The following is an 18932-nucleotide window of genomic DNA, read 5'->3' as shown; positions in this document are numbered from 1 at the left end:
AAATCAAAATCGAGAATGAGGCCGTGACTTCACTCTCTTTTATTCTCTTTTGTTAACAATCAAATGCAACTGATAAGCCTTGATATATGTCTCCATAGCAGACACGGTAAAGCGTGGCTACCTTTCGGAAATTGCTGCACAACTTCTGTAGTGGATTAATACATAGTTCATGCTGACACAAGCTTTAAATCGAAATTCCCACAAGGTCTACTTTGGTTTGAAATGTGCTGTAGAAAATAAAACCTGGCACATGTGTTGACCCTGATGTAACCAACCTTTGACATTTTAAAGCACCAAAGACTGACAGCAGTTCGGTCAAAATAAAGGTTAAAATTCCCGTATGATAGCAAAACAGAATGTGTAATATGTATATATATAGAGAGGCACTGTCCAAATAAACGTACTCTGGGCTCCAGAATCATAACGAAGAAGAATAAAAATGTGTGTCAGGTGTGTAATAGCTGGTTATTTAATCATAAAATGCACTGTGTTGCCACATTACCACCATTTGTTTATGTGTTCAGTCTCTATTTAAAGACATGCCCCTTAAACGTCACATCTCTGCAAATGAGGAAATTTTCCAAAGTGTGTCTTTGTATTTACTGCTCTGTTGGCTCGTTTTGTGCGCTTCACTCATCAGAGCGATTTTCGGAGAACAGTTGAAGGCAGCACGGGTTTTGGTTGTTTTGCACAGTGATCGACAGATGGCGATATTATAAAGCAATAAATAACTTGCTAATTAAGGAAGTCCAGAGTTTAAAAACTTAGTCCGGAGTTCAAAATTGTATATTCAACCTCTATCAAAAACATCTTAGGGGAAATTGAAAACAGGGTCCTGACTATCTAATATCAGAATTTGGCATTAAAAAAAAAAAAAAGGCCAACATAGATTAATATATGTACATAGATGTAAAATCTCCCCTCGATACAGAGAAGTTATGATTTTATCATGAAGTCATAATTATCCTCGCCCATCCGAAAAACCCGGAGATAGATAACAACCCTGGCAGCATACTCAATTTGCCATAGCCCATTTGCTGCATTTTTATGTAAGGGATTATATATTCATGCTTCTGTTTATTTTAGCAGTGTCCCACATATCCATCCACCTGGATAATTCTATAACCCCTCATGTCATGCCACACACAAGACACAATGGAAACACTTTGAGTGGGGGATTTTAGATTTACCTATAATTGTAAACAAATTAAATGAAGAAAGCAGCCGACCCGTTTGAGCATTAAAGATGAATTGAAAATTACATTGTTTCTTATCTAATTACGGAAATACAAGTAGTGTAATAATATATTAACCTTTAATCCAGACTAATTTATGATTGGTGTTTTGATATTTGTGCTGTGCCTCCGCCTTGAGGTAACATACTGTCATTGCTTTTGTGAAAATTCATAAATAGTTTTAACCGCTACATAATTCTGAAATGGCTAAAGAAACTTGGGAAAATCATGGAAAATAATCTTTTGTGTATGACCACTGATGGCATGGTTAAGATGACACTTCCATTCAACAGAATTCAGTAATTTTCTCCTCCTTTGATTTTGCAAAGAGGCGGACCTGGATCTTTGAGGCGTGTTTGTAGTTTTAAACAGCCAATCACCTGCGAGTCTGTTTAGTTCCAGCCAATCAGCGCCCGGTCCGCTTGGTTCGCTTTTCAGGAAGTAAAATTAAGTGGCCAATCTTGCGTTTTCCCCATCTCCGTCAGTTACTAATGCTAGCACTTGTCGGCTAGCTTCACGCCGCCGTTTGCTACTTTGACCTCCCTCATAAGATGGCTGGTGTCCGAGCCCTTGGTGCTCTCTCCAGAATAACATCAAGGCGATACACACTCACCACAGGTAAAAAAAAAAAAAAAAAAAAAAAGCAGAAGAATATATGTTTTCACTGTGGCTAATCTGTTAAGTTAAAGGCAGCCGACGCCAAACCTGCAAACCGAAAATGCGATACTCACTCACAGTTAGCCTTGTTGGTAATTAGCGTGTCAGGTTAGCCTTTAGCCCCTGTGAATTATCCTGTAATGTTACCAAACGTGTGATAGTGCACATTACAGGCACGAGGGTTTTACTCGTTTGCTCATATCGTAATGGATGCAGCTGCAAGTTCATCTAGTTTAGCGACCCGACCATAGCTTTCGTTAAACTCCTTGGCGTTGTTTTCTTATGCTAGCTGGTTAGCAGTAACTTAGTGAAACATATAATAGGCCTCTGTTTCGACAGGACAGGCTGTTATAGCTTTCTTTAGTCAGTTCGGCTACATCGGAAACGTGAAAAAGTTGGATGTGGGTGTCAAAACACTTCACATGCTGATTTTTGGAAATGAACTTAAGTGTCATTCATTTGCCTTCCCCATGCCTCTGCTCCTGCACCCCTCTTTACTTCGTCTGGACGGTAGGCGTGGAATTTAGGTGAAAGGTCATTTTCCACTCCTGTCAGGCATGACCCAGTCTCTCTGAGGTCGTGGCTATGTTATCGTTGGGTGTCATCGAAATCCAAGTGTATTTTGTCTTGTATTTCAAAACTGTTCTGCAGGTGTGTATATATATATAATCAGTGTGGGTGCTAGCAGGCAAACAGAAAGGGAAAGCACACTTTGTTCTCTAAAGCGACTTATATAGCCAGTACAACACTTGGACAAGTTTGCACATATGAAGGGCTGATATACTGGAAATGCAGCATTGACACTGATGAATACTGTTAATAAACACCTACAGCAGTATAAGAGTTATGCCAGGCTCTTATTTTATATTTTAGTTTAGCTTTTTATTGTATGCAGAGATATACTCTGAGTAAAAAGCTGTGTGACACTAACGCAAAAAGTCAGGTAATACAGTAGGTTGCAGAGTTCCTTACAGATCGACCACAGAGAATGAAGTGCGGTGGTGTTTCTTCTGATACAATCATCCTGAATACATGAGAACCTCAAGGCTGTGTACCTCTCAACAGCCATTCTTTCTCTATACACTAATTATACTAATACTAAGTATTCTAGTTGTGTAAATATGATGATGACATGGTGTTAGTTGATTTTTTGAAGACACGCGACACAGTTAACCAGTCTACAGAGTTCCACCATATTGGTGCGCTTACTAAAGGCCTTGAAGACAGTGCCCTCTTTATTAACAAAAGACAGACTTAGGAGCTGGTTATTATGAATCACCACAATGTTTGCCATTATTTTCCACCTGTTCTGATCAATGCTCAGCCTGTTGAAGCATTGGAGGAATTAAAATATTGAGGAACCTTTTTGGATGGCACAGCCAAGACAGAATACGTTTTGTTTTTGTTTTTCTTAAAAGCAATGCAGCGCTTGTATCTAATAAGGAAACTGGATTCATATAATATAAGCAAGGAAATGTTATAGACTGTTTACAGAAGTCTTGTTGAAAGTGTTTTAATATATGATCATGCTATGGGCACCTGGGGTCTAGGAATAAAAATTGACTGTTGGGAAATATCAGAGACAACTGGGATGTATAAAATAGAGGTGAAACAAAAGGCCGGGCAAATTGTCTTTTCCTGTTCATCCCCATTTTTAAAGGATTCATGAAACTGTCCTCGGGAAGATGCAAGAGCCCCTGCAGCAACCAAGAGCATTTACAAAAAGTCTTTCCTACCAAATGCAGTAACCCTACTAAACTCATAAACACCATTAACACTAGAGCCATGTCAGTTTGTTGTCTGTACTGTGCATGTTGTGTTTTTATTATTATTATATGTATGGTGATTTACTGTGATGTTTTTTTTAACCAACCTGTGGACAAGATTATTTAATCTAATCTATATATGGTATGTCATAAATATGTGCTTGTATTAAGAGCTAGTGTTTATTTTTTGCTTGGTCCCTTTTTGTCGTTACAGGCAGCCCTTTTCGCACCTTCTCAGTAGCTCCTGCCATGCTGGGTAATTTTCAAATCAAAACCTATTTATATGTTGTGAATGGGAAGTTGGTGAACTGTGTTGTCAGATTTGCCTTGTCACTGCATGTTGTTTGCTTTGTCCTTATTTAGCCGGAACCCACGTGAACTATGAAGTCAAGGGGGATGTTGCAGTTGTGCGGATCAATGACCCAAATTCCAAGGTTTGAGCAAATTATTAAAAGATCAGTGTGACAGTTTGCTTTTCCTCGCTATTTAGAGTAAATGTGAACTTAACTCTCTATTCCCCCTCAGGTCAATACCCTGTCAATCCAAATGCAAAAGGAGTTGACAGATGTTATGAATGAAGTTTGGTCCAATAATGCTGTTCAAAGCGCTGTTCTCATCTCCACAAAACCTGGTTGCTTCATTGCAGGAGCTGACATCAAGTAAGATAAGTCCCCTTAAATTTTTGCATTTCAAATATTGTTTGTATTTAGGTCACTGTACTAGATTAGTTATTAATCTACATGGCAATATTGAGATTCCTTGCGTCTGCAGTCTTTTATGTGTGGTATTATAATAAAAACTCTACTATTGAAATATTGGTCACAAGAGCAAGTGAAATGTGTTGCAGCAACTATAGAATAGAGATTTTCATCTTCCCTCACATTACATTCTGGAAAATGGTAACTGATCATTGTTATTTTTATTATATGTTGCTAATAGGAGTCTGGGTTTCCTTGAAATGTCAGTTTTAACATCCCTCTCTTCTGCTGCAGCATGATCGAGGGCTGTAAGACTGCCGAAGAGGTGACCCAACTTTCTCAGGAAGGGCAGAACATTTTTGAGAAAATTGAGAAATCTCCAAAGCCCATCGTCGCAGCCATTAATGGCTCTTGCTTAGGAGCAGGCCTAGAGGTATTCAAAACTGTTTCAGCAACAAACTGTAAAATGGACTTTATTGGTAATTTTGTGAGTAATATTTTTGATAATGTCCTCTAATTGGAGTCTTTTGTGCATTTCAGTTTGTTATTGCATGCCAGTACAGAATTGCAACAAAAAGCAAGAAGACAGTCCTTGGCACTCCTGAAGTGATGCTGGGTCTTTTACCTGGAGCTGGTGGGACTCAAAGACTCCCCAAAATGGTTAGTAATGGTATCTGAAGGTTTCACAGTGTACTGCTGAATCTGAGATAAATTTTCGGTCAGCATCAATGACTGTTTGATTTTAATTTGTGTTAAAAGTACAAAAAAGACCAAGACACAATATAAAACACAGGTTGACCCAGAGGAAAGCATTTGAAAGCATTCTACAGCACTTAATTTGTAACATGCTCCCATATGTCCTCACAACTAGGGGAACTAGGATAATGACCATATTCTGGTCAAGGTCTACATCGATTTAAGCCACATGTACCATCATATCATGCAATTTGGTATCCATCAGTAATTCAGTAAAAAAGAATATGGAGTATGAGCTTACACAAGTTTTATGTTTTACAACTCTGTGCTTCAATAGAAAATAAGCACAATACATAAAATAAACTAGTACACGCTTAGGTGAATGTCATAAAATTCATATTTCTATATCAAACTTGTAACAGTTTGACCTTAATGCCATGGCTGTATATACACAACTGATTTTTTTCAGATCACTGCAGTGTGATGATGGAGCAATTCATAAATGTTCTTTACTTCTTTTTTCTTAGAATATCAAAATGTTGTCATTGTTCTTAGGTCGGTCTTCCCAGTGCCTTCGATATGATGCTTACAGGAAGAAATATCCGAGCAGATAAAGCCAAGAAGATGGGGCTGGTCCATCAACTAGTAGACACTCTCGGTAAAGAGCTATTAAAATCTTATTGTGGACTTCATTTGGTACTGTTTCAAATCGGTTGCTGTTGAAAATCAAATGTTTGCGATTTGTCAGAATCCCACTCACGGTGTTTGGTTATGCATGTGTGGGTCTTTAGCTGTCATGAAGCTCATCGTTGTGTTTTTAACCATTTTCTGATACTGTATTTCAGGACCTGGGCTAAAGAGTCCAGAGGAAAGAACAATAGAGTACCTTGAGGAAATCGCTATTGAGTGTGCCAGGGGAATTGTCAATAAGAAAATCCCCCTCAGCAAAGAGAAAGGCATGATGCAAAGTGAGTGGTGTCAGAAGTTCAACAGATATCAGTCTTTAGTTTCCTCCATGTTTTTTTGTTTTGTTTTGTTTTGTTTTTTTAATCAAGAATAAAAGGAATAAGAATACCCAATTGAAGTAGATATTTTCTCTCTCCATAGAACTTCAAGACTACATTATGAGTTTTGAGATGGTACGGAATCAGATTTACAAAACTGTCCATGGTAAAGTCATGAAGCAGAGCAAGGGACTTTACCCAGCACCCCTGAAAATCATTGAGGTAAGTGAATCCTCTTTCTGAACCTTTTCTTAAATCTATTTAAAATCCTTGGCCATTTATAGCGAAGGTAATCCAAGCGCAGAGGAGCTCTGTTATCCCTGCAGTGAGGAGACCTAATTTTCTCTCTCAAGAGATTCCCACTGCTCTGTGCTCTTCAGCAGAGTATCAGAGTCTCTTGCACCTGTCTGATTTGTTAATCACTTTGAGTTTTTTTGGATAGAACATCTTTTATAATAAACATTACACGCTATTTAACTGATACTTTTGACCCTTCTCAGTGTGTGAAGGCCGGAATTGAACAAGGTCCAATTCCTGGATACTTAGCTGAATCTCAGGTGAGTGGAAATGAAAATTACTTTGGCTCTATGTCATTTGCAAATCTGGCTTTGGCAACAATATAGCTGTTAGTAGTGGACAGAGTCATTACAGTGAAATCCCACCAATTTTCATGTTTGGTTATCTGATTTTCATAGAATTTCGGTCAGTTGGCAAAAACCACAGAATCACATGCCCTCATCGGTCTTTACCATGGTCAAGTTACATGCAAGAAGAACCGCTTTGGAGCCCCACAGAAAGAAGTGAAGTAAGTTAAGACTTGAGATCCTGCAAAGTTGTCTTGCCTTGGGGCACCCCGGGGGCTCACCGGTTAAGAGTGTGCACCATGTACCAGGGGTTAGTCCTGATCGCAGCGCCTGGTGTTCAAATCCGACCTCAGGTCCTTTGCTGCACGTCATTCCCTCTCTCTACCCTGCCTTTCCTGTCTATCTCTACTGTGACCAAAAAAATAATGCCAAAAAAATAATCTTTAAAAAAAAAAAAAGTTGTCTTTCCTTGTCAAGTGGTAGCTAAATTGTTTGTCTTTGTTTTTAATCTCTAGGACCCTTGCCATCTTGGGAGCAGGTCTGATGGGAGCAGGTATTGCCCAGGTGACTGTGGATAAGGGTGTCCATACTATCCTGAAGGACACTACTGTGAGTGGACTGGCCAGGGGGGAGCAGCAGGTCTTCAAAGGGTGGGTTGATTAGTATGTTAGTTATCCAGAGACGATAAAGTTTATTTGTTCTTCTTAGTCAGTGGAACTTTTTTTTACTTTCCAACAGATAAAGTATTTGATGCAAGGCTTGGATTGTAGTAGAAACAGTTACCTTGATTGGTCTCCTGACTCCTCTTTGCATTTCATTAATTCAAACCAGGTTCAATGATAAGACCAAAAAGAGGAACATCACATCCTTTGAGAGAGACTCCATACTGTCCAACCTGACTGGTCAGCTGGATTACAGTGGCTTTGAAAAGGCCGACATGGTTATTGAAGCTGTGTTTGAAGACATCAACATCAAGCACAAAGTCCTGAAGGAGATTGAGGCTGTAAGTGTAACTGAATGGTGTCTTATTAGTTCTATCAAGTTGTTGGAGTTGGAGGGAGGTTCTGTTTTGTTTTGGGTTTGTTTGTTTGTTTGTTTGTTTGTTTGTTTTTTGGTCTATTAGCAGGATAATGTAGTGAGTACATTTCTCATTTAGCTATAACTGTCTGCCTATTTTCCAAAACTCAGTACAGTGCAAAAAGGGCAGCTTGACAGTGGTCACTGAACAAATTGCTAAGAAATTGATTCAAGTGGCTTGAATCTGAACAGCTATATTTCAAGGCCTTTGATGGATGTGAAATGTAGAACTTGTGTATTTTCATAGCTTTGGCCAAGGTTCTACAGACTACTATCTAATTAGCCATTTGTCAGGGAGATGCTTACGTGCAATAAATGTGGAATGTGTTTATTTACACCTTTAGAAGCAAATCCACATTAGAAAACGTCATTAGGACAATTGCTATAGCTGCTGATTTAAGTTATGATATGATCTAACAAACATTTGTTTTGTAGGTGATTCCTCCACACTGTATATTTGCCAGCAACACATCTGCTCTGCCCATCAAGGAGATTGCTGCCGCCAGCAAGAGACCAGACAAGGTTTGTAACCAGGAATTTAGCAGGTTTAAAGTCCAAGGATCGGACCGTCTGATTTGAAGAAAAACATGTTTCATGGTATTTTAACTCTGCCCTCCTTAGGTCATTGGAATGCACTACTTCTCTCCAGTGGACAAGATGCAGCTCCTTGAGATTATAACCACTGAACAGACCTCAAAGGACACTACGGCCTCTGCTGTGGCAGTCGGCCTCAAACAGGGCAAAGTCATCATCGTTGTTGGGGTGAGGCTCTGTACCACATCACACATTTATGTTTTTGTTAGTCTTTTTTTTTTCAGTCCCCATGCAGCTATCAACCATTATTGTAATTGTTTTGTTGGATTTTGATCTTTGCAGGATGGGCCTGGATTCTACACCACAAGGTGTTTGGCTCCCATGTTGGCTGAAGCAGTTAGAGTACTTCAGGTCAGTAGCATCCTATGACTAAACAAAGCTATGAACTCAATGCTTTAGTCACGCCCTCTCCTTTACTGGCTGATTTATTTAACAGGTAATCGGAGGTCCTAAATGACTTCAGTGTTACTTCTAAAAAATACTGCTTCATGAAAGAGAAGACACCAGAAATTGAGCACTGAGCCTTTTTTTGTTTTTAAATTAAGTCTAGTTTAACACAGCATGTTTTTCAGAATAGCTATAACAAGTTTTATGGTATCCATCTCTCCATTGTTTACTGACAGGAAGGGGTTGACCCCAAGAAACTGGATGCACTCACCACAGGCTTTGGGTTTCCTGTGGGTGCAGCAACCCTGGCTGATGAAGTTGGTCTTGATGTTGCTGCCCATGTGGCCGAAGACCTGGGCAAAGCTTTTGGCTCACGGTTTGGTGGTGGAAATGTCGAGGTTCTGAAGACCATGGTGGACATGGGATTCAAGGGTATTGACAGCCATGTTGAGGCACCATGTTATGTCAGCTGGATTAAAAAAAACACACATCTTAGTTCATTAATTTCTGTGTGTATTGTATATTTTCTTTGTCCTAAATGTATTAAACGTAACTTTTTTCCCCCTAAAGGTCGCAAATCAGGAAAGGGTTGTTACGTCTACCAGCCAGGACTCAAAGTCAGAGACGTCAACCCAGATATTGAAGAAATCCTTGAGAAATACAAAATGACACCAAATCCTGCTGTGTAAGATAATACTAGAAAATTGCTATTGCATGTCTTTGTCAGTTTTTAATGACTGATCACTGATCTCTCTGACTGATCACTCATTTAGTATTTCCTCATTATTACTGGGCTGTTTAAATTGTTTTATAATCATTACTGTTAATCACTAGTAGGTCTAAATTTTGAAGCCTGTTAATTCATACAAACTGTTATCCGTTACATTTTTAATATTTTCTAATCAAGTGAGAACTGAAATCTGTTTTTCAATACCCAGTAGTTACTGAAAGCATAATCTTTCATTCACAAGTCTTAAATTTTGAATATTTGTGTTGGAATGCTTAGCTTTTTAACCTTTTCGCTCTTTTGTGTCCATCTTCATTAAGTTCATCCGACTCAGATGTTCAGTACCGACTTGTGTCTCGGTTCGTCAACGAGGCCGTGTTGTGCCTGCAGGAGGGCATCCTGAGCAGCCCTGTGGAGGGAGACATCGGGGCTGTGTTCGGGCTGGGATTCCCCCCCTGCCTTGGAGGTCAGACTTCAGCCACATCTGCTCATCATGACAGAAACTCATGTTGTTCAGTGTCTGTGTCCTCTGTCATGGAAAAAAAAAACCTTACTGAGTGCAATGGTCTCCTTTGTTCTTTATTTTCCACGTAGATATTTAAAGAAGTGTTGTAAAAAGACAGCCGGCATTGACAACATATTTTAGCATGTATTTGATGTTAGGGATGTGTGGATGTATCAATATTGTACCTATATTGTGATATGAGACTAGATACATGGGATATTGGACATCTTAATCTGATACAGCATAAGTGTGATCTCCTCTTGGTTTTAAGGTTGCATTACAGTAAACAGATTCTTTTCTAGCTTGTAGATTATTTGCCTCTGCCTGCTTGGTCATAATATGCATATTATTAATGATTGTTTATCAAAAATATCATTTGTAAAAGTCTTTTGGAAGCATCAGGAGTCATCTCTATAATATCAATATTGAAGTACTGAGTCAAATATACTGTGATATTTGATTTTGTTCACATTGCCTTACCTGTATCAACCACTGAGACACATACTGTGGTAATATGTGCATCATATGGCATGACCTTACCAATATTCTCTGTGTTCAGGGCCTTTCCGGTTTGTGGACGCCTTTGGTGCTGACAAGCTGGTGGAGAAGATGAGGAGATACGAAGAGGTCTATGGAAACCAGTTCACACCATGCCAACTACTACTGGACCATGCAAATGACTCCAGCAAGAAATTTCACAAGTGACCCCTCTGTCTGTGTGCCGATAGCACTTGATAGAACTCATGCAGTCCACCAGTAGGATGTGCCTAACATTTTCCTAGATCATGAGAGGGGACAAAAGCACTTAAAATACAGTGTCTTCTGAAATGCCAGAATGTTAAACGATGAGCAGAAATGGACGAGGATATTTTTTGTACTTTGAGCATTATTGATTTATTTGATCATACATAGCCTACATACATATAAGATACATGATGTAATACAGGAGCAGAGTCTGTGGTGTCCAGTTCACACAATTGCAAATGTAAAAGAAATGTGCACTCAAGAGAATTAAAATTTTCTCAAGTGACATATAATTCCTCATCATTAACGAATGTCTACCGTTATGGTTCAGTGAGTGTCTTTTTTTCTTTCTTTCTTTTTTTTTTTTTTTTTTTACTTTAACGACTCGGCCTTTATTTCATGGTTTCGGAGATTATGTACATTTTAAGCACTAAATTAAATTTTGTCAATGAAGCAAACACCCTTTCTCTTTAATTGCTTTCACGTGTTAATAGGAGTGTAATTTATCACTGTTACAGAATTAGACCATGGTTGTACCATGAGAAGATTTGCTCAAATCCAATTCGTCGTGCAGGTCACATGTCTTATTTCCATTGTCCGCAGAGCAGGGTGTGTACAGCGGGAAGACTACGTGGGTTTGGCTGGGGTGGATGGGTGTTTTTTTTTGTCCCCAGGCGGAGGCGCATTTCGCAGCATCCTTTATTTAGTGTGTCATCGCTTGCCTGCTGAAGGATGCTCAGGGCGGAGGAGAAAGGACGTCCATGTAGGATGATGATAATAGCAGCTCAAACTGGCCCACGGCGATGAAAAAGATGGAATACGTCTGACTGGGTGACCGCTTTCACCAAATGAAAGTGAATATTAATCCCAGCCGCTGCTGCCGCACCTGTATGGAGAAGAAAGACGCGCAGGATCGAGGATAGCACCGGGTTATACCCCAGGTAATGCTTATTTAAGGTGCTGAAGATAACCAAGCTCATTGTGATTGACCAAAATGTCTAAAACCAAACACGGTGAGGCAATAAGGGTGGTGGTCCGCTGCCGACCGTTCAGCAGGAGAGAGGAGATAGCGGAGTGTGAAAACATCCTGGAGATTGATGGTAAGCTGGGGCAGATCACAATAAGGAACCCGAAGGCGCCACCTGATGAGCCTATGAAAACATTTACCTTTGATTCGGTGTATGACCGGGACTCAAAACAAGGCGACATTTATGATGACACAGTGAGACCTCTTGTGGAGTCCGTGTTGCAGGGCTTCAACGGGACTATATTTGCTTATGGACAGACCGGGACAGGTAAAACATACACGATGCAAGGGGTTTCAAACGATCCCGAGAGGAGTGGCATAATACCAAATTCATTTCAGCACATTTTCACGCAAATCTCCAGAACTCAGAATCAGAAATACCTGGTCAGGGCATCATACCTTGAAATCTACCAGGAGGAAATCAGAGATCTCTTGTGCAAAGACAACAACAAGAAACTGGAACTTAAAGAAAACCCTGAATTTGGCGTGTACGTGAAAGACCTGTCTTCAGTGGTCACCAAAAATGCCACAGAAATTGAACATGTGATGAACATAGGCAACCAGTCCAGGTCTGTAGGGTTCACCAATATGAACGAACGCAGCTCTCGGTCTCATGCAATTTTTGTCGTAACAGTGGAGTGTAGTGAGGAAGGGGCAGATGGTGAAGACCACATCCGGGTTGGGAAGCTGAACATGGTCGACCTGGCTGGCAGCGAGCGCCAGAGCAAGACAGGTGCAAAAGGAGAGCGACTGAAGGAGGCGGCCAAAATCAACCTGTCCCTCTCAGCACTGGGGAATGTCATCTCAGCCTTGGTGGATGGGAAGAGCTCCCATGTCCCATACAGAGACTCTAAACTAACCCGCCTGCTCCAGGACTCACTGGGTGGCAATGCAAAGACTGTAATGATAGCAACTGTGGGACCATCAGCCAAGTACCACGATGAGTCACTGACGACACTGAGGTATGCCAGCAGGGCCAAGAATATAAAGAACAAGCCACGGATTAATGAGGATCCCAAAGATGCCCTGCTGAGGGAATTCCAGGAGGAGATTGCCCGTTTGAAAGCTCAGCTGGAGGAGCGAGGGATGCTTGCAAAGGAAAGGAGGAGGAGGAGGAGGGACAGCAAAAGACTGAGCAAAAGTATGGCTGGCATGGAGGAAGAGGTGTTCAGAGAGAGGGACTCTGAGGTGTGGAAGTCTGTTGAAGAGGAACAGGATGTGGAACATTACATGAAAGAGGAAAATGATTGCTCCAAGGTTGGGACCAATGCAAATGCCAGCCAGAAAAGCACCGAGAAGTGGAAGCTGCTGAATGAAAGAGAAAAAAGCATGGACGACATGCAAAAGGAACAAGAGGCGCTAGAGAAGATCATTGAGAAATATAAGGTACAGTGCATGAACATTATGGAACAATGCAGTACAGTGTATGATAAATGAGACACTGATAGAACAAAAGAATTGTGCATAAATAATTTATTGCATGATGTCTTTGATCGCAGGCTATGGAGAGCAAACTGTTAGTTGGAGGGAAGAACATAATTGACCACACAAATGAGCAACAAAAAATGCTGGAGCTGAAGAGGCAAGAGATTGCAGAGCAGGTAAACAACATCATAGCAAAATGATGTATGATGTGGATTTATTTTCCACCGAGGCCTGTGTCTGGTACTAACGGTATATCTAAATTGTGGTAAAAGTAACATAAATGCTGCTTGTCCTGAACTACACATTTTCAAAATGCCACATCCTTTTGGTGTGCTGCCTGCGTTGAGCCCAAATGGAGCTGACTGCTGTCTGTGATTTGCAGATAAGACGGGAGAGAGAGATCCAGCAGCAGATGCTCTTGCAGGACGAGGAGACATTGGAAATGAGAGAGACATTTTCCTCCCTACAACAGGAGGTGGAACTCAAGACCAAGAAGCTGAAAAGGGTAAGATGACTCACTCAGCAATGTGTGTCACCCACTGTCCCACTCCCAACTTCACAAAACCAATTACAGATCATTAATCATTATTTAATCTGGTCATCTTATTTGCAGCTAATAATATCGTCAAGAAAACAGCATCATAACTCACATGAATATAACAGTATAAATAATTTTCATAGGACAGATAATTTGTTTATCCCTAAGATTGCCTCTGGCTTATGCTGTGCTTATACATAACCACAAAGGAGCTGTCCACTTATTAATTAGCTGCATTTGGCATCTTTGCACATTGGTGGCTCCAAATGCCAGCAAGAGGTAGCTGTTTGAAGACTCTTTCGGCTTCAATAGCCAGAAATCATGTAACACAACATCAGTAAAATGCACAGTCATGTTTACCAAGCCAGTGACTGCTTTTGCCAATTTGATACCAAAGGGACAAAAGAGGCAACAGATCAAATGCTGGCGAGTCTAGCTTTCTCCAGACATGTCCTGACAGTGTCCATACACACGCAAATTTATGGTGTCTCAATTAGGACAGATGGGATACTCTTCTTTATTTAAGTCCCACTTTCTTATTTAGGATACTGATGCATTTTTACATTAAAAAAATCTTGCCTATTGCAGCAGTAATGATAACCAACAATTAAATAATAAGTCCCTCTGTTATAGTTGTATGCCAAGCTACAGTTGGTGAAGATAGAGATCGGAGATGTCATTGAAGAGCATGTCATAACCAGACAGGAGCTTGAACAAACACAGAATGAACTCACCAGAGAACTTAAGTACAAGTGAGTATCCACACTAATAAACGCTGTCATGACCTTTGATGTGACACCAGATTTGGTATTACATTACAGTAGCTATCATTTGTGTCTATGGCATTTTGCAGTCTTGTTTGTAAACATGCTGAAGTGCAATGAAAGTCAAGACTTCATTAAAGTATTTATGATTACATTTTTGATGTCACTCAGCATCACTAAGTGCAGCCTTCGTTTTCCAGTGTTTCCTGTTTAGAAATTTTAAAAGAAGCAATTAAGACAAAATAATTGAAGTTGCTCTGGTCACAATGGAGAACTGACTGAATTTTTATTTTTACCTCACTGTCATAAGTCACATTCTTACCAGAAAAGGGTGAGACACCACTCCTCTACACCTGGATGTTATCAGACTTCATTAGATTGTTGTAAAAAAAAAAAATAAATAAATAAAAAAAAAAATAGATAATTTTTCTCTTTATTGAGAGGTATCTTATTAATAAAAGCATGTAAAAGCTGTTTTTTTTTTTAGCTCACCACACAAATTCCTGTCAATGTTTTCTCATATCCTTATTACTGTAGATGGCATTACATGACAAGAGAATGCACGTCTGCATTCTTTATTATATTCAACATCTTAGGCATTTAGCTCATTTAGCTTGTCCACAATTAAACAATTATGTTTGCATGTATTGCTTTGGTGCAGTGATGTATGGCACATATACATATGAAAATAATAAATTAAAAATAAATAAATAAATGAATATGAAATACTTTATAATAAATGACCTTGTAGCAAAGGTAGTGCTCTTATGTGCTGTAAGCACATTGTGTCATAAGCTATTTTTGCCAGTATTCCTTTATGCTGCACAGAGGAGGTTGACGTGATTAATTAGGGAGCCAGAGAACTGAGATCCCATTCAAATATTTCACCTGACTGTGCAGAATCTGTGCTTCTTCAGCAAGTTACAGCTACAAAGCTTTTTAAGAGACTGCAAAGGGCTTTTTAACAGAATGCAAAATCACCCATTATTAAAAAAAAGAAATGTCCCATTTTAATTGTACATTGCAGATATCTCTTGATTGAGAATTTCATACCTCCTGAGGAAAAGAACAAGATCATGAACAGGCTGCACTTTGACAGTGAGGAAGATCAGTGGCGGTTCCGACCGGTCATTCCATCTGAAAGGTCAGTGATTTTATCTCTCAAATGCTGATACAAGATACTGCAAGTGGTGCATTAAAGGCTAAATCTACTCCAAAACACTTAAATGCTATTGCCACTGGTAATGTACCTTGCATTGTTTTATTCCCTGCTTTTGTTTCATTGTCTTTTGTTTTGATTATTTTCTATATTTCTGTGAATAACTGGCCAAACATAAAAGATGTGATGTCATGTTGAGGTATTACAACCACAGCCACAATGGAGTTTGACACTTTTTGGAGCTCCCTACAACATCAGTGGTGAATATTAGGTTTTGATGTCAGCCTCTCATAATGAAAGAGCAAAAGCTTCTTTCTAGACTCATAATTGGTCTCGACTGTTCAACAGAGCATACAGGCAGAAATCCATTGTCAAAGCAACATACCAGCAACAGCAGGCATGATGCAATGCAGACTCAAGATGTGGCATTATGAGAACAGTGTAACAAGGGCATACCCATTCACCAGGGGCTTTGGAAAATTATTCTGGGAAATGTAGGAAATCAAAAACTGAAGTTAAGTAGACAAAGCAGGTTGAGGGAAAGTGGGTACATCAAAAAGGAGATTACAACATGTATAATGCATGAAACATCACAGATTGATCATATATAACAGTGTAAGTGTATCCAAGGGTGGGTTTCTCTTTAGTAATCTGTAACATTACATAATATCAATAATTAATGCGTTCTACATTTTCCAGGAAACAGATGTCTTTTTATTTTTTTGTAAAGGAGGTGGACAGTCCACTTGTCATGATATTTTTCATAATTGAGAGAGCTGGAAGGCTGAATGCAACATGTTGTAGGGGGGTAACGGGACTGATTGTTCTGGTGGGATTTGATCTATGCCCACATCTGGAGCACAGGTGGCTCCGGATGCCTGCAGCTCCACCTCAACACCGTCTCTAAGTGTCTTTAACAGATTCCACATTCCTCCTCTCCCGTATTTCCTATCTTTATGCCAGTGCACCCACTCAGGTCAGGAGAAGGCCTTCCTCGGTTGCAGGATACAAGAGGCCAATCAGCCAATATGCACAGATGGCTGTTGCCACAGCAACAGGGGCCCCATCGAGATACCAGGTGAGTACCCAGATAATCATTAAGACATTAAGCAAAAGTATCACAGAGGAATATCTTCTAAATTTCTGTGTCAGAACAAACTTACAGGAAGTGTTATCTGCTCATATATAATGCAAATTGAATACAGCTTTTTTTATATATATTAAACTCTATTATATTAATGCATGTTTTATAATGTTCCCATATAGATTCATTTGCACCTCATTTTAAAAATGTTCTGATATGGTGGCTTATATAACTACATCTTTACTCTCATGTGTTCCTATTGTAGGCTGAGAATATTATGCTGTTGGAGTTAGATATGACTCCACCAACCATGTTCACCTTGAACCTTAATGGAGCTCACTTGGAGAGAGCATTTTCTCCCAGGCCCATGCGAGATCTTCTGGTTAGTGTTCCCATTAGGGAGAGGACCTCTGCATCACGTGTCAGGAAGTCCCGATCCTGGTGAGAGAACAGTTGAGAAAAGCCGAATACATACATGATTACAAATGATTTAAGTGCCCTGCTTTACATGAAATTAACATAATCCTCCTGATACCTATATGTCGGGTCAATCCCAGTTGCTGAAAAACAGTTTTAGCCCTGTGCCGTGTTTCTCCAGTGATGTCACATAAAGAGGCATTAAGTAATCTATTACTTTGACCAGCCTTAGGGATGGGTGGGGAGTTCTTGTTGCAAAACAGAATGCAGGCTGGAAAGTGAGTTCTGAGAAGCCAGAAATCTCAGCCCCTGGGAAGAGGGCTACCTGTTGAATCACTGGTATTGATCAACAGTCACATCAAAGCCGGCAGATATATAACAGTCATTTTGTGCAATGGGACAGCAAAAATCTATATTGCATGATATATGTCTCTTTGTTAAGGCCAGTACCAATGCCAATATGTATTTTTATAAGAATCTTAACACAAATGCTGATGAAAAACAGGTTAAGCTTTTCAGACAGACCCGTTTAAAGATATATATCTAAATATCTAGATGTCTGGATTTATATATGCCACAAACGTGACAGTAGTAGTCCACAATTCCCAACGAACCAAGCCATCATTTCCAGAGTTAACCATTTTTATTTACAAGGAATGGTAATAAGAAATCTGTGGAGTTTTTTTTTTTTTTTTTTTTAGCCAATATTGTCCACTACAGATCGTCTGCCGATATATCGGTTCATCTCTATCTTGCACCATCGGTAATATGTGATAATATTTGAATTTATATGATTGTCTACAGGTATCAGGCACCACAAGCACCATCAGTCTCATCGTCCTCATCATCCACCTCCCTGATGTCTGGGTCTCAGTGCTCCTCCCAGCCTCAGAGACAGAGACCATCCTCTGCCGCCTATCCTCCACTGGGAGGCGCCATTCAGACAAGCCCTTGAGACGAGTGAATACTCACTGTAACACACAGGGCCTCAAGTCCAAGTGGCACACAGGAGTCCAGATCGGCCCATGGGCCCTCAGAAGGGGTGGGCAAAAATTGGGATTCAACATCTCTTGATTTTAAATAGATTCCAAATCTTTTTCCATATTTTGTTTTGGCTAGAGAACCCATTCAGTAAGCATGTATTTGGTGTACTCGGAAAGATAAACCTGTCATCCGTCATTCATTCATTTGCCACAACTGCTAGTCACATTAATACAGTGGTCAGCGGAGCTCTTGAAAGTGATCCTTCCTTGTTTGCTTGCTTTTTTGCCTACCGTTGCCTAAACCATGTAGTCTTTATTGGCTTTCTGTGGCCTCCAGGAATAGCATAGCCAAAACGTCCAGCTGTGACCAGGTTTCAAAATACAAATATATAACCAAACCAGGTCAAACATATGTAGTTGTGCTTATTCTACAAGTTCTCAAAGATGATTTTTACTGAGCTTTATTTATTTATTTCCCTGTATATATTTATTTGCTCATTTATTTATTTGTTTATACATCTGAAGGCCAGAGATTCATCACAATACCATGATGCCAAAAAAACTGAACAAATAGGTAAGGCCAACAGGTTAACATAGAGGAGAATGGGGGGAACTTTGGGCACAAAACAACCTGGTGCAGCCCTTACGCTATTTGACGCTTTAGTTTCCCTCCTTCAAGCTAAATTGTTGTTTGAAAATGTGAAACGTGAAATGAGAAATCTGCAGTGCTCTCTTGATTAGCTGCCTTATTTTTTCTTACAGTTGTGAAATTGTGCAGACTACATTTGCTTACACATCAGAATAAACACTTTGAAATGATGCCTCTGCTTACTGTATTTTCCCAAGGTTTTATTTATTTTA

General features: G+C 39.8%; 2 protein-coding genes across 2 annotated transcripts; both read left to right on the top strand.

The window, feature by feature from the left end:
• Positions 1-1719: 1719 nt before the first annotated feature.
• Positions 1720-10981, top strand: hadhab (hydroxyacyl-CoA dehydrogenase trifunctional multienzyme complex subunit alpha b). Its single transcript, XM_030044951.1, has 20 exons — positions 1720-1853; positions 3873-3914; positions 4022-4092; positions 4184-4317; positions 4651-4789; positions 4897-5016; positions 5608-5710; positions 5898-6020; positions 6160-6278; positions 6557-6613; positions 6752-6861; positions 7156-7290; positions 7472-7643; positions 8153-8239; positions 8339-8479; positions 8594-8662; positions 8935-9130; positions 9269-9383; positions 9746-9891; positions 10490-10981. Exons 1-20 carry the CDS (start codon positions 1787-1789, stop codon positions 10633-10635), a joined length of 2292 nt encoding a protein of 763 aa, XP_029900811.1. The 5' UTR covers positions 1720-1786; the 3' UTR covers positions 10636-10981.
• A 402-nt stretch (positions 10982-11383) lies between these two features.
• On the top strand, positions 11384-18633 carry kif3cb (kinesin family member 3Cb). Its single transcript, XM_030045135.1, has 8 exons — positions 11384-13087; positions 13201-13302; positions 13509-13631; positions 14298-14416; positions 15456-15572; positions 16551-16665; positions 16937-17112; positions 17893-18633. Exons 1-8 carry the CDS (start codon positions 11669-11671, stop codon positions 18041-18043), a joined length of 2322 nt encoding a protein of 773 aa, XP_029900995.1. The 5' UTR covers positions 11384-11668; the 3' UTR covers positions 18044-18633.
• Positions 18634-18932: the final 299 nt, after the last annotated feature.

The sequence above is a fragment of the Myripristis murdjan genome, chromosome 22 (assembly GCF_902150065.1).
Source record: "Myripristis murdjan chromosome 22, fMyrMur1.1, whole genome shotgun sequence".
Classification (NCBI taxonomy): Eukaryota; Metazoa; Chordata; class Actinopteri; order Holocentriformes; family Holocentridae; genus Myripristis; species Myripristis murdjan.
The sequence above is the reverse complement of the archived record's forward strand: the minus strand, read 5'-3'. Positions and strand labels throughout refer to the sequence as shown.

Coding starts and splice junctions, on each gene's coding strand:
- hadhab (XM_030044951.1), top strand. CDS start 1,787: ATGGCTGGTGTCCGAGCCCTTGGTGCTCTCTCCAGAATAACATCAAGG. Junction 3,915..4,021: donor AGTAGCTCCTGCCATGCTGG/GTAATTTTCAAA, acceptor GTCCTTATTTAG/CCGGAACCCACGTGAACTAT. Junction 6,862..7,155: donor GCCCCACAGAAAGAAGTGAA/GTAAGTTAAGAC, acceptor TTTAATCTCTAG/GACCCTTGCCATCTTGGGAG.
- kif3cb (XM_030045135.1), top strand. CDS start 11,669: ATGTCTAAAACCAAACACGGTGAGGCAATAAGGGTGGTGGTCCGCTGC. Junction 13,088..13,200: donor AGATCATTGAGAAATATAAG/GTACAGTGCATG, acceptor CTTTGATCGCAG/GCTATGGAGAGCAAACTGTT. Junction 17,113..17,892: donor GTCAGGAAGTCCCGATCCTG/GTGAGAGAACAG, acceptor GATTGTCTACAG/GTATCAGGCACCACAAGCAC.